Source organism: Primulina huaijiensis, chromosome 1 (genome assembly GCF_012295235.1).
Source record: "Primulina huaijiensis isolate GDHJ02 chromosome 1, ASM1229523v2, whole genome shotgun sequence".
NCBI lineage: Eukaryota > Viridiplantae > Streptophyta > Magnoliopsida > Lamiales > Gesneriaceae > Primulina > Primulina huaijiensis.
In genome coordinates this window covers 19,638,580-19,652,283 of record NC_133306.1, presented here as the reverse complement: position 1 = coordinate 19,652,283, position 13,704 = coordinate 19,638,580, and the positions used below count along the sequence as shown (strand labels likewise).

The 13,704-nt window shown below is 33.2% G+C and overlaps 2 protein-coding genes across 2 annotated transcripts; one reads left to right on the top strand and one right to left on the bottom strand.

The window, feature by feature from the left end:
• Positions 1-2,517: 2,517 nt before the first annotated feature.
• On the bottom strand, positions 2,518-5,135 carry LOC140972244 (uncharacterized). Its single transcript, XM_073434693.1, has 4 exons — positions 4,817-5,135; positions 3,723-4,414; positions 3,505-3,648; positions 2,518-3,405 (listed from the first exon to the last, which is right to left on the bottom strand). The coding sequence occupies exons 1-4, from the start codon at positions 4,947-4,949 to the stop codon at positions 2,518-2,520; spliced, it is 1,857 nt and encodes a 618-aa protein (XP_073290794.1). The 5' UTR covers positions 4,950-5,135.
• Positions 5,136-6,629: 1,494 nt separating this feature from the next.
• On the top strand, positions 6,630-7,630 carry LOC140982741 (calmodulin-binding protein 25-like). Its single transcript, XM_073449416.1, has one exon. The coding sequence runs from the start codon at positions 6,760-6,762 to the stop codon at positions 7,393-7,395; it is 636 nt and encodes a 211-aa protein (XP_073305517.1). The 5' UTR covers positions 6,630-6,759; the 3' UTR covers positions 7,396-7,630.
• The last annotated feature ends 6,074 nt before the right edge of the window (positions 7,631-13,704 follow it).

Genomic DNA, 13,704 nt, shown 5'->3' with positions numbered 1-13,704 from the left:
TTTTAGGACAATGGTACCACGAATTGGTTAATGAGGTGCTCCTTAATAAACAAAGTGTACTGTATTTCTGTTTCTTTGCGCCAATATTTTAGAAAGTGAGGACATGGGTGCACAACTAGTACATGGACGCATGGTCGTCAACGTGGTGCTCAATTTTAGGACAATGGTACCACGAATTGGTTAATGAGGTGCTCCTTAATAAACAAAGTGTACTGTATTTCTGTTTCTTTGCGCCAATATTTTACAAAGTGAGGACATGGGCGCACAACTAGTACATGCACGCATGGTCGTCAACGTGGTCTTTAGTTTTAGGACAATGGTACCACGAATTGGTTAATGAGGTGCTCCTTAATAAACAAAGTGTACTGTATTTCTGTTTCTTTGCATCTATATTTTAGAAAGTGAGGACATGGGTGCACAACTAGTACATGCACGCATGGTCGTCAACGTGGTCTTTAGTTTTAGGCCGAGGGTACCACGAATTGGTTAATGAGGTGTTCCTTGATAAACAAAGTGTACTGTATTTCTGTTTCTTTACGCCAATATTTTAGAAAGTGAGGACATGGGTGCACAACTAGTACATGTACGCATGGTCGTCGACGTGGTCTTTAGATTACTAATTTTTCACCATCATATGTTTGTCAACAATACAAAAGAGGCAACAACACAAAACCTCACATTAACACAAAAGGGAGCCCAAGTTTAAACATCTTCTGTACTAAACAAATGTATTTTTCAATAGTCCATTACCATCAGAAATTATAGTTGCGGCAACACGGGCTTGATAAGTGTCCATCTTCACATCTTGTTCATATGCCCAAATTTCTTCAGTATCACAACAGAGACACTCTATCTACATGCATGTATAAACGCCACAATCCATAGATGTACCTTGTTGACGGCATCGTTGTCTCAAAACCTCATCACTGCCTATGGTGAATCCGGATATATGTGACACACAACCACTCAAAAAACGTGCCTGCAATAAATAAAATTGATCGACACTGGAATCATTACTATTGTTGGAATATAATATTGTCACACTTACCATTACTTTAGCAGTCCCAACTGAAAATGGGATCGTGAAGTGAATTGAAAAGTAGGAATTTCCCTTCAGATGCTTTGAAAACTAGCAAATACCAATGAAATATGTCATTAATTGGAAAAATGATATACTTGCATCTTCTAAAAAGATCTTCGTTTAGTTCATTCAACTTCTCTCGCGTCGCGGATGTCAGCCTACCAATGAAATTTCCATACTCTGTCTTGCTTATACGTCTCTTTTTACCGTATCGTACCAAAGCTTCAAGCACTTCCTTCTACAAATTCAAAAAAAAAAATATAANTAAACAAATGTATTTTTCAATAGTCCATTACCATCAGAAATTATAGTTGCGGCAACACGGGCTTGATAAGTGTCCATCTTCACATCTTGTTCATATGCCCAAATTTCTTCAGTATCACAACAGAGACACTCTATCTACATGCATGTATAAACGCCACAATCCATAGATGTACCTTGTTGACGGCATCGTTGTCTCAAAACCTCATCACTGCCTATGGTGAATCCGGATATATGTGACACACAACCACTCAAAAAACGTGCCTGCAATAAATAAAATTGATCGACACTGGAATCATTACTATTGTTGGAATATAATATTGTCACACTTACCATTACTTTAGCAGTCCCAACTGAAAATGGGATCGTGAAGTGAATTGAAAAGTAGGAATTTCCCTTCAGATGCTTTGAAAACTAGCAAATACCAATGAAATATGTCATTAATTGGAAAAATGATATACTTGCATCTTCTAAAAAGATCTTCGTTTAGTTCATTCAACTTCTCTCGCGTCGCGGATGTCAGCCTACCAATGAAATTTCCATACTCTGTCTTGCTTATACGTCTCTTTTTACCGTATCGTACCAAAGCTTCAAGCACTTCCTTCTACAAATTCAAAAAAAAATATATACTCATTCTCTATAATTCAATAAGTTGAACAAGAATTCAATTTCAATCGCACATGTACCAACGTGTCCATACAGTAAGTCTCAAATCCATAATCCATACTTTTCTTTTGCATTATTCTCATGTACACATTTATCATAATGCCACTGACGAGCTCGCCAAACAAGAAGTCACAAAACACTGGTCCAGTCAAACAAATATGCTCATCCATCCAAATTGTAACACTACAGGAATATAATACAAAATTCATTACAAACATTGACAAAAAAATATTATGAACAAAAAAAAATATCAAAGATATACATACTCCAATTCTTCACTATTCAGGAATTATGTCAACAACTTCCTCTGTTCTACAGAAATTTCTTCACTCCCACAAAAATCGCTTCTACCTTTGAATTTCAACATGCAAGTCTTAAGAGGACTACTTCCCTCGTCAACATCTTGGACAGAATTTTCCTATGTTGCAATATATTTTTAATATAAGATGCAAAAAAAGATTAATAGTGGTATAAATAAGAAAATTGACATATTATTGAGATAAAAGTAACTATTCGGGGATTAAATTTTGCAACATTGATCGGCAAACCTTTTTTTTGGAACGCCTCTTCCGTTTTGGTGTAGAGCTGGGTGGAGTCACAAAACTCGTGGGTTTTTTCTTTTTCACAAAATCATCCCTAGTCCTCACGGTATCTACAATTGAAGATTGAAAAAGGGTGATCTTCGGCACTTCTGAAGTACCAATGCCACTGCCAGCATCATTCTCATCATCGTCATCTATTCCACTCCCGCTATTTCGACCAAATACATAATTGTTTTCATCAAATAAAGCGGTTGCAAATTCAGGGCCTAATACTTTGTTGTTTTCTATCTCCAAATCAACATCAACATTATGCACCATCAAATTTGCATTAGGTCCAATTGCAATATTATCAGCTGAAGGATTTCCAGAATCAGTTCTTTTCACTTCGTTATGGTCTTGATTACCTGAATAATTCATAGAATCAGCTGCCCTCGGTTCATGGTTTTCTTTATGCAAATCAGCAACAACATTCTTCACCATTACGTCAACAGCATCATCAAAATTATGAGCTACATATTTTGCAGACTCAGCAGCCCGTTCTTTATCAAGCTGCCTAGCCTCCTCCCACTGTTGCTCAATAATCTCATCCAATGCTTTATCACTCTGCTCAACATCCTCCAACTTTAAATCACTAATCTCATCGTTCTTCTTAGAAACCAATGATCTTGTGGCTACATGTAAAATACTTTCTCGCTCTAGTTCAACACATTTCATTTTCAACTTTTTCAGTTCATCCTTTTGTTTTTTTAAAATTTTTACAAATTTTCTCACTTGAGATCTACCATTTTCCAGCTCAGTTGCTTGTTTTATGTCCAACAACTCCCTCTCCTCAGAAAATGGTGCAATTGGTAGAACCTGTTCACCAGTACAAAAAAAAAATTCTGTAAGTTCATCCATCCATTATATTTACAAAGCGAGATTACTTAAAATGAACTCGGATGAAATAAGACCAACTTGGGTTGAATCTATGGAATTCAATAGTGATTCAGCTCCAACAAACTTCAATGGAATCTTGCTTTCCACCCATCGAAACAACCGAGGGAAAACATGTAAACCGGTGCACACTCCTAAGACTGGAACCCTCTCATATACCCACGCCTAAAACAAATAAGAAAATCGGAAAATTATTAAGAACAAAATTGTGTTTCATAAAAATAAAACACAATACTAACCATTAAACCAACAGTGCTTCCGTCTAAATAGGTTTTACTTCCGACATCGCGTAAACTTCGGCACAAAAATCGGAAGGCAGCATCTCCCCAAGCATACTCAGAAAAAGTCGAAAGGTCATCGAGATAAGGGAAAATAAAACCAGGGGTTGAATAATTACAAGTTGGGAATATTATGCAGTTGAAAACAAACAAGATAAAAAAACGAACAAAATCATCGACTTCACTGCTATCATCACTGGCAGCAAGCGAACTTAGTTTTTTAAAAATATATGCACGTCTGGCATTCGTCACTTTTCCTTCAAAATGACGAGACAAAAATTTGGAATGCACTTTCAGGTCCAAATCAACAGGTTGTCCAACATGACGCAGCCCGAGAATAAGAGAGAAATCCGCTGAAGTAAAAGGTATTGACAAATCTTCACCAACAACTAACGAGCACGAATCAAACTGAAATCTATTAAGAACATAATCAATTCTTGAACTACTTATCGCAAGGACAGGAATATCGATCCACTTCGCAAAAGGCGTATCTTTTATCCGCCCAATTTGTTGCTCACCTAAGACAGGCTTCAGTTTTCTCATCACGAATTTAAAGAAATGGGGGGAATAACGTGAAAGTAGCTTTGAACATAATTCATTTTCATCCTTCTGCTCATCACCAGATTCAACAAGGTTCTTCTCAACAGCAAACTCTACATTAAAAAATGAGAACAAGATAAGGAATCTATCTCTGATGTATATCTATATTTATATATTAGAACGTGAATTTTTTTTTACAAAGAATCTAGGCTAAATATATTCACAAATACAGAGAGTCGATCAACTATCAATCATATCACTATTACCATAAAAATAACGTGGTCATTGGGGATAATTGGTTCATAAAGCCATCATTTTTTAACATGATTTATAAACTGCATCTGTAATCTTCAGAAATAATGCAATATAATTAAATAACCAAGTTCAGAACAATATGAAAAAGAGAACCCTAGAAATTGGGGATAAACGTGCCTAATCAATGGGAAAACAATTCCAGCGCTCATTGTCCTAACAAGAACCAAAATTACGAAACAAAATAAAAGAAATATACAGACCTGATTTCCGCGTTCTCTGCTTTCTCTCTTTCACAACTTTCTTCACTATCTTCTTTTGTGGTGATTTACTCGTCCTTCTCTCCATTGGTTCTATACTCTTCTTCGGATTCTTGTACTCAAGTGTTTTACCCATTTTGTCTCTCTGTTGTTCGCTTTCTTTGCCAATGTTTTCTTTCGATTCACAGTGGTTTGAAGTAGATAGAGTTTGGGAGACGTTGGGATTTCTGAGGAGATGTCGGGAAGATACAAGAGGGAAGGGGAAAAATAAAATACAAAGGCTGTTTAAGGGTTTTCAAAAAATATCAAAGGCAAAAATGTAACTTCATGCGATTTAGGGATCTTAAACATATATTAAAATGGGTCAGGGAGTTTAAAACGATTTTTCCTGATACGGGAACTGGGTAAACATTTTTGTTTGCTTTAGAAGATTTTTGAGGAGTTTGCCCTTCAAATTAATGTATAAAATAGATAATAATGTCCGATGAATAAGAAATCAGCCTTCTCTGAAATTTGAGAAAATGGTGACAGCCGGCTGAGCCGAGTGAAACTATCTTCGGCTACAAAGACTGTCCGTGTATCCGGATAATAAAACATAAGCACCTTTAGCTTTCGGTGTCATCACCTTACGACAGCATGTCGTCATAATCAATCATTATGACGTCACCTTCGCGCCTTCATTTGTTTGATCTTTTTAACTTTGAATTACCGTTTTTACCCCCCTTCTAGAAAGTGAGGCTTTGGCTTTACTCCGACAGCCACATGTCTAAATCCTATCCTCAGTGATATATGACTTTCATTTTTAAACAAAAAAATATCAATATATACAAAAATAATTTAATTTCATTAGAAGGTAATTATAAATAATTGAGCTGATTATGACAAATGTGGTCATATACGTAGGTATCAAATTCAACCCGAATCCGATCCAAACATACCAGCTGAAATAATATTAAATCCATAAAACTGCTTTACAACCTGAATTGGATGGAACAGATGTCGAGATCCAAAATTTTTTTTATTGAACATTAGATTAATTTTAAATCTTTTTTTGTTGAAGGGAAAAAAGACCAATTCCACGTAAAAAAAAATAGGGAATATTTGTGTTTTTAAGGCAAAAAGTTGAAGAAAAACAGTCATTGGGATTAAAAATACAAGAAATTATTGTTGTACAAGATTCTTTGGGACCCAAAAGCAAAGGAGATAGATTAAAAAAATAATGTGTGACATCATACAATAGGGACAATCACACGGTACTGCGGTGCCTATGCCAGCCTAGGTCGAATTGGCTCCCGCTATTGCAATGTAAGATCTGATTACTGGATATTAGTTTTTTTTTAAAAAAAAAATTAAGTGCAATAAATAATGTCATTATATATAATATAATATATATTCAAATGAATAATCTATTATTTTAATAAATATTACTATTAAATTGTACATTAATATATTTTTTTTGGTTGAAAAAATCCATTGCTTCCCGCTAATCACTGATTGCTACCTCAATTATTAAGCACAGGCAAAGTGAAAAAAAAATAAAAATTTAAGCACCACTTTATCGTCCATGCCAGCGGCGATGGCACAAACCGAAGGGTAATTTGGCTTGGAGTGAAGCCCAAGCCGACGAAGCAGCTCACCTTAATTACCACAAATCATTTATTACACACTGGGTCGAGTCTACAGTCGAACGAAGTTTAACCATGGTTAAGTTTTCCGTACATGTCTGCTGGACACGTGTTCCTAATTACGCGGTTTCTTCCACCCCTAGCAGTCCCCACCACCGCCTTATTTATTAACCCCCTAACCCCATCTCTTCTTTCCCATGTTGCATTTTCAGCTTGATTTCTTCGTATTTTCTCCGCCCCATGTCTTGATTTCGCCTTCGTAGTTGGAAATAATTTGTGGGGTTTTTTTTTTACGATTTTGTACCTTTTTGTTTCTCGTGAATGATGGAGCAGCTATGGCAGGTACGCCCGGTGATTGGTGACGCTTGGATTTCGGACTTATTTGCCAAGGAGAATGAGACGTTAACTAGAGCTCTGCATAAGACCTTCGAGTCCCCGTACAGCGAAGAGTTGTTCCCTGCGGAAATGGTTGAATCTCTCTTCGCCATTCCCGAAATGACACCCGTCACGACGCCCACGGTCTCCGGTGGATCGGAAAACGAAGTGCTCACCACCAAGAAGCGCCAGAACATAGCTCCCACGGGTAGGGTAACAAAGCGTAAGCCACGCGCGTCGAAGCGTGCGACCACGACGTTCATCACGGCGGATCCCTCGAATTTCAGGCAGATGGTGCAACAGGTGACCGGCGTGAACTTCTGCGGCTTGAACGGGAATCTTCCTTTCCCGCCGTTGCTGAAGCCTGAGCCGTATAGGCTGATGAGCCGAGTTAACCCGGGCATGGACTTTACCGCTGTTGACCCGTCGGCGTTTATACTAGACGGCTCTGGTGGGTCTCTTGCGACCCATCTGGCTCCTCCGCCAGCATCCACCGCTGATGGCGGAGCAGCGGCTGGGACTGGGCTTGACTTTGACTCTTTTTGTGGGTTCCCGACTCTGGAGTCCTGGAAAGTTATGTAATTTAGTTTCTTCTTTTCTTTTAATTTAATGCACTTTCTACGGAGAACGGTAAAACGGGAAGATCTGTTAATACTAGTAGGGTTAATTGGGCAATGGCGTGTAAGAATATAACGCTGTGATTTCATTTTTAATTTTTTCCTTCCTTTTTCATCAATATATTTGATGGAGATTTTAGCTATCAATTCCCCCTCTGTAGCTTTATTTTTAGTTTAATCAGATCAGATTTTATATCTCATTTAATTGTCACATTGTATTCATATAATAAAAAAATAGAACAATTTTCTATATTAAAAATCTTTATTCTTACATTATATCAGTAGTTTGGCATCTTTAAATAGGTATTAACGACCTAAAAAATTCTGTCGACAGTCTCAACCCACAAATACCATTTTTTTTAATAGAATGAATATTTTTAGAAATTTTGCTACAATCCTATGTTTGGTTTCATTAGGGTGCTGCCAATCTTACAACATTTGCTTATTTTCCATCTAACAAAAAGTAAATGAGGATGTTGATGTTCTACCTTTTCTATGCTTTTACTACTTGAGTTCTTGCTTAGTACTTGTATATATTAGTACGACGGATTTAGTATCAATTTTTTTATTTCTTTGATCCAATTTTATATTTCAAATTCTAAAAATCTTTGTTCGTTCATTTCAGAGTATTATATCAAAAATTGATTTGGACACGAATATATCTTCTCTCGATCTCATATACTACGATAGTGTTAGGTCATAGGTGTTGGGTATGAGTACATTTTATCAGTTCAAACACTTGTGTGAGACGGTTTCACGAGTCGTATTTTGTGAGACGGATCTCTTATTTGAGTCATCTATGAAAAAATATTACTTTTTATGTTAAAAGTATTATTTTTTATTATGAATATCGGTAGGGTTGACCCGTCTCACGGATAAAAATTCGTGAGACCGTCTCACTAAAGACTTACTCTTTTATAACAGATCAAAATTTGAATTTGAAAGCTACAAATTTTGGATTTGAGCTTGGCTCATGAATCATGATAGATAGGGTTTGACTTCAATCACAGATTGCCTTCGCCGAGATTAACGTTTGATTTGTCAACATTCTTATCACTTAAACTCGACATTCTTTAGTTTTCTAGTATAGGTCGTCCGTAACAATAAAAAAAAAAAAAAATGTTCCGACTTCGCGTGCCAATCGCGAGCTATCGAATCAAATAAAATTGGTCCGAATTCGTTCGAAATATAACGCAGCTCATATTCATATTTTAACTTTTTCTTTATTTTTAATACGCATTATATAAATTTAAATTGGAAAATTGAAATTTCCCGTGGGGGTGGTTTGCTTGAGGGGAGTCAAGTCTACTTCCAAGGCAAATAATTGGTCTAAATCAAGGTGTGTCTAATTCTTTTTCTAATAATTTCACAATTTCCTAAAGTAGATGCTCTAAGTCTTATCATATAAGCAGGCACTCCTTGTGAAGGTAAGACTGGTTCAACGTAGTATCCTTTATTATTTTTTTTAAAATTATAATTCAAAGAATTGTGGTTAGTTTTAATTAATTAATTTTAAAAGCTGATAATATAATATAATATAATATGAAATTTGTGGTAAATATAATATAATGACTTATGACCTGCAATTTGTGGCTATTTTTTCCACCATTGTCAAACCCTTCTTATAGTTTTTAAGCCGAGCGGAGATTGTTACACTTGAGTTTCGAAACCAAGATTTCATGTCGAACTCGGAATCTTTATATATATTTTTATGTGGTTATTCTTCTCGATCGTCTCTATTATGTATACGTAAATCGAAATTTCAAATTTGAAGTGGATATTATTCTTCAAGTGCTTTGAGAAGTCAAAAAGTATTATCGGAATATTATTTTATATAATATTTTATAGAATATAAAATGAAATATAAAAATGTAGCACGTTAGGTACACAGAATTAGATTGACTTAGGTCTCTTGTTTTTATTATTTTTTGTCATATAGTTTCGATATTAACGAAGCTCGTGAATGCTTGAATCTACATGTTATATCTCTCTCAAAATAATAAATTATATTTGATTTAATATTATTTGAATTGACTTGGTGTATATTATCAATGCTTTCTAGAACTCTAATTAATTCTCGTGGGCACTGTTTACTCGTGGTGACGTACGCATGAAATATTGTTGACATATGTAAAGATCTTTTCTTTTTTTTTTAAAAAAAAAAGAAAATTTTATATAATATAATATAACAAAATGAATGATCATGTTGAAAAATAATATTTAAAATGTGTGTATTGAATATTTGGATGTTGAAAATTAGGTAAAATTATATGTTGAATATTGAAATTTGTGTGTGATGATGAAGGTAATGATGTAATTTATTTTTGGATTATTTGTAAAATTTTTCTATAAATAGATCTCTCATTTGTGAAGAAAATCACAATTGAGTTGAGAGAAAAATATTATAAAGTGTGTAGTGTGATAATTTTGAGAGTTTGAGATTTTTACTTTTTACCGTAAATTTTTATTTTTTCACAACACGTTGTCAGCACGAAGCTCTAAAAGTCCTTNTAAAAAAAACAAACTCTATTCTTATATTATTTTAATTAATAACTAAATAAATTTTTAAATACCATCAACATAACTTTCTATATTGAATGTGAAAAAAGGCAAAAATTTGTGTGAGATTGTCTCACATGTCGTATTTTGTTAGACGAGTCTCTTATTTGGGTCATCCATGAAAAGTATTACTTTTTATGCTAAGAATATTACTTTTTATTGTGAATATCGGTAGGATTGACCCGTCTCACAGATAAAGATTCATGAGACCGTCTCACAAGAGACCTACTCTCTGAAAAACTGTAGCAACAAATTCTTATACGATATATCTAAGATAAAAAAAAACATTTTCTTAAAAACGAAACCAAATATGTATGACACTGTCCAACATAAAATAATATTATATATATAATTATATGCACACACAATGTGTGTGTTGAAAAATAGGATACATGATATATATGGCATCGTTACGGTTGATAAATATACTCCAGAAAATTTTGATGTCATGGTCCATTATTTTTTAAAATATCTGAAATATATCTACTACAATTATTATTTTATCTAATGATCATTCGTAAAGTTATTACACTAGAATAAGCAAAATTTCTATCTAATTTTTAAAATATGCAACTTGTTATAGATAAAATGTTGTAAATGATTATTGATATAAGATTTTTATTTTATCATGTTATCAACTATTCAAACTTTGCGGATATACTCTATAAATAGATGTCTCCGCTAATGAATAAAACATTTCTATTTATTCTCTCATCTTTATATTCTTCCCTATATATAATAGGTTATTAGCACGACCTCTCTTCTGTCCTTGAGTGGCTGTAAGGAACATCACCAGACTAGAATTTAAAACAACTTGACTTAATTGGAAAAAATTATTTGTCATGGATTTTGGATGTCAAAATCAACATTGTCTCTATGAATTTAGGAGATACATAAAAGAAAGAAACAAAGCATCCATGCATGATTGTGCAAAAGCACTCATTTATCTTTGTCATCATCTCAATAATAGATTGAAAGTCGAGTATCTCACTATGAAAGAGACAAAAGATCTTTGAAAAAATTTAAAGGAAAGATTCGACCATCACAGAACTGTAGTTCTCCCAAGAGCCCGATATAAATGGATGCATCTATGCTTATAAGATTTCAAATCTGTAAGTGATTATAACTCTGGATTATTCAAAATTAGTTTCATGCTAATACTTTGTTGAGAAATTCATTGACCTAAACATGTTAGAAAATATTTTCTCTACTTTTCATGCATCTAATGTGCTCATGCAGCCGTAATACCACGAGTATGGATTTACAAGTACTCTGAACTTATCTCGTGGTTACTAGTTACTTAACAAAATAATGAGTTGCTCATGAAAAATCATCAATTTCACCCAACTGGATCTACACAATTTTCTGATGCAAATAGAACTACATTTCATTATGCAAATGTTAGTTTAGCTCAAAACATAACAATGAGCATAGAAAAAACTCTCAGCAACAAAATGGAAATAAACATAAAACAAGCCATCAGCATTGGAATTTCGATAATGAAGAAGCAAAGAAAAAAGTTCAAAAGAGCATGAAGACAAATGTTATATATGTGGAACAGAAGGGCATTGATTTTGTACCTATAGTACGACAAAACATCTTGTGGAACTATGGGCCCCCGATTGTAAAATAATCATGATCACTTTAATTACAGTGTCGGAAGCATGTACAACCTTTGCCTTTGCAAAAGATAACAAAATATGAATTCAACATAAATGTTATGATTTTGCTAAGCCAACATTTTCATTATCAATTTCCATCATTTTTGGAGTCCTGAAATCATGTATCTGGAATTGACAATAAATTGAAAGAAAATAGAGATTAAGTCTTTGAGGACTTAGTGAGTGAATAAATTGGGTTTATATATAGTTAACAAATAAAACAATAATATATCAGTGCAATAATTAAATATGAGACGACATATATCAGTAATAACGTATCGTTATGGAAATATCTTGTTAAGTCAAATGCAGTGATTGTTCAAGACTATGAAGTGAATATCATAGGGTAAATAGGTGGCTCCCACCAATATTTGGTATAGTACTTTTCATTGCATACTCAAATAGGATCCATACAATCGTTCATTTACGAGCTAATGTGAACTTAAATTTTCGAAACAAAGTCATGTTGTTCAAATGAACTATATACCAGGGTTTAAACTTGTTTTTCATTGGACTCACTTTTAGAACCGAAGCCGTGTTGTCCAGAGGACTAGTAATCTGGTATGTAGATCGTTGTTAAGAGCTCCAGTCATTCAGTCAGTAATTGTCGATCGGTAACCATTCAAGAATTAATAAATCTAGAAATTCAATATGAACAATAAAATGAGAAATGCAGAGTATGATGTAAGAATATATCGGTATTTTATGAAAATTTATTGCAAATTCATGCCGAAATATCTAATTTTCAAAACATACAGCTTCTCTAGTGGGATAAGATGATGAAAAATGAGATGATAATAACATAATTATTATAAAACTTAAATCAATCTTCACATTAAATGGTGCCTAATCACTCCGAAATAATGACTCATATTTGAGAAGCTAAGAGTGGCTCGGAATGTAGGTTTCAAAATCAGAATCCTTTTCCAATGCTAAACAAATAGAAGATACACACACAAGTGAGGCTATAATCCATCGACTCAATACCTTTTCCATTTTTAGTTTTCGCTTTTTAAAAAACGATTTTCGAAGTTAAAACTTATTTGATTTTAAATTTAATATAAAAATATCACAAACATATATATAAAATAAATAAAAATAGATTTAGGGGAGTGTTATACCCCAAAAAGGTTTAATTACACTCCAGTTCAAATTTTTATTTTATAAATTGACAATATTATATATCCTCACATCTTCCTTCTTAAATTTTAGAAGATAATCTATCTATCTTATCTTATCTCTTATGTTGACAAAAAAAATGTCTAATATAAATTACAAATATAAATTACGTATATAATAAATGCATAATAAAGTAATCAATTTTTTTTCCTTAAAAAACTAGTATTTGAACAAAAAAAATTTTGGTTCTTAAATCATTAATTATCTTCAATATCACTATATTGTCTTTCGAGTAATGCTACATGTACAACCAAATTTGTACATCAATTTTTACAACACAATAAATTCATTACGAAAATTCCATTTATCAAAATTTCATGATAAATTCAATACAAAATATCACGAAATAATAGCAAAATCTCAGGATATAATAACAAAATATTACGATATAATTGTTGTAAATATCGTACAACGATATTTTAATTGTACCTTTAACATTATTCTTATCTTAATACAAAGAATGTTTTTTTATGTAGTTGCAGAATATCAAATTTTAAATGAATTGTTCATATATTAAAATAAATATATTACATCAATTTGAGTAGGTCTCTTGTGAGACGATCTCACGAATCTTTATCTTTGAGACGAGTCAACCATACCGATATTCACAATAAAAAGTAATACTCTTAGCATAAAAAGTAATAATTTTTCATGGATGACCCAAATAAGAGATCTGTATCACATAATACGATCCGTGAGACCGTCTTACACAAGTTTTTGCCATCAATTTATATCGATTTAATTACATATTTCTTTTAAAAATATAATATCAAAACATGAATAAAACTTATTTTTTTCCGGAACTCAATTGTTTTTAGTTCAACTTTACAAATATAATAATTTAAAATAAGATAACATACTTTTAAAATTAATAA

Excerpts from the sequence above, each read along its gene's own strand:
- LOC140982741 (XM_073449416.1), top strand. The coding sequence starts at position 6,760 with ATGATGGAGCAGCTATGGCAGGTACGCCCGGTGATTGGTGACGCTTGG.
- LOC140972244 (XM_073434693.1), bottom strand. The coding sequence starts at position 4,949 with ATGGGTAAAACACTTGAGTACAAGAATCCGAAGAAGAGTATAGAACCA. Across the intron at positions 3,649-3,722 it reads GAAGCACTGTTGGTTTAATG|GCGTGGGTATATGAGAGGGT; the intron begins GTTAGTATTGTG and ends TATTTGTTTTAG. Across the intron at positions 3,406-3,504 it reads ATTCCATAGATTCAACCCAA|GTTCTACCAATTGCACCATT; the intron begins GTTGGTCTTATT and ends ACTGGTGAACAG.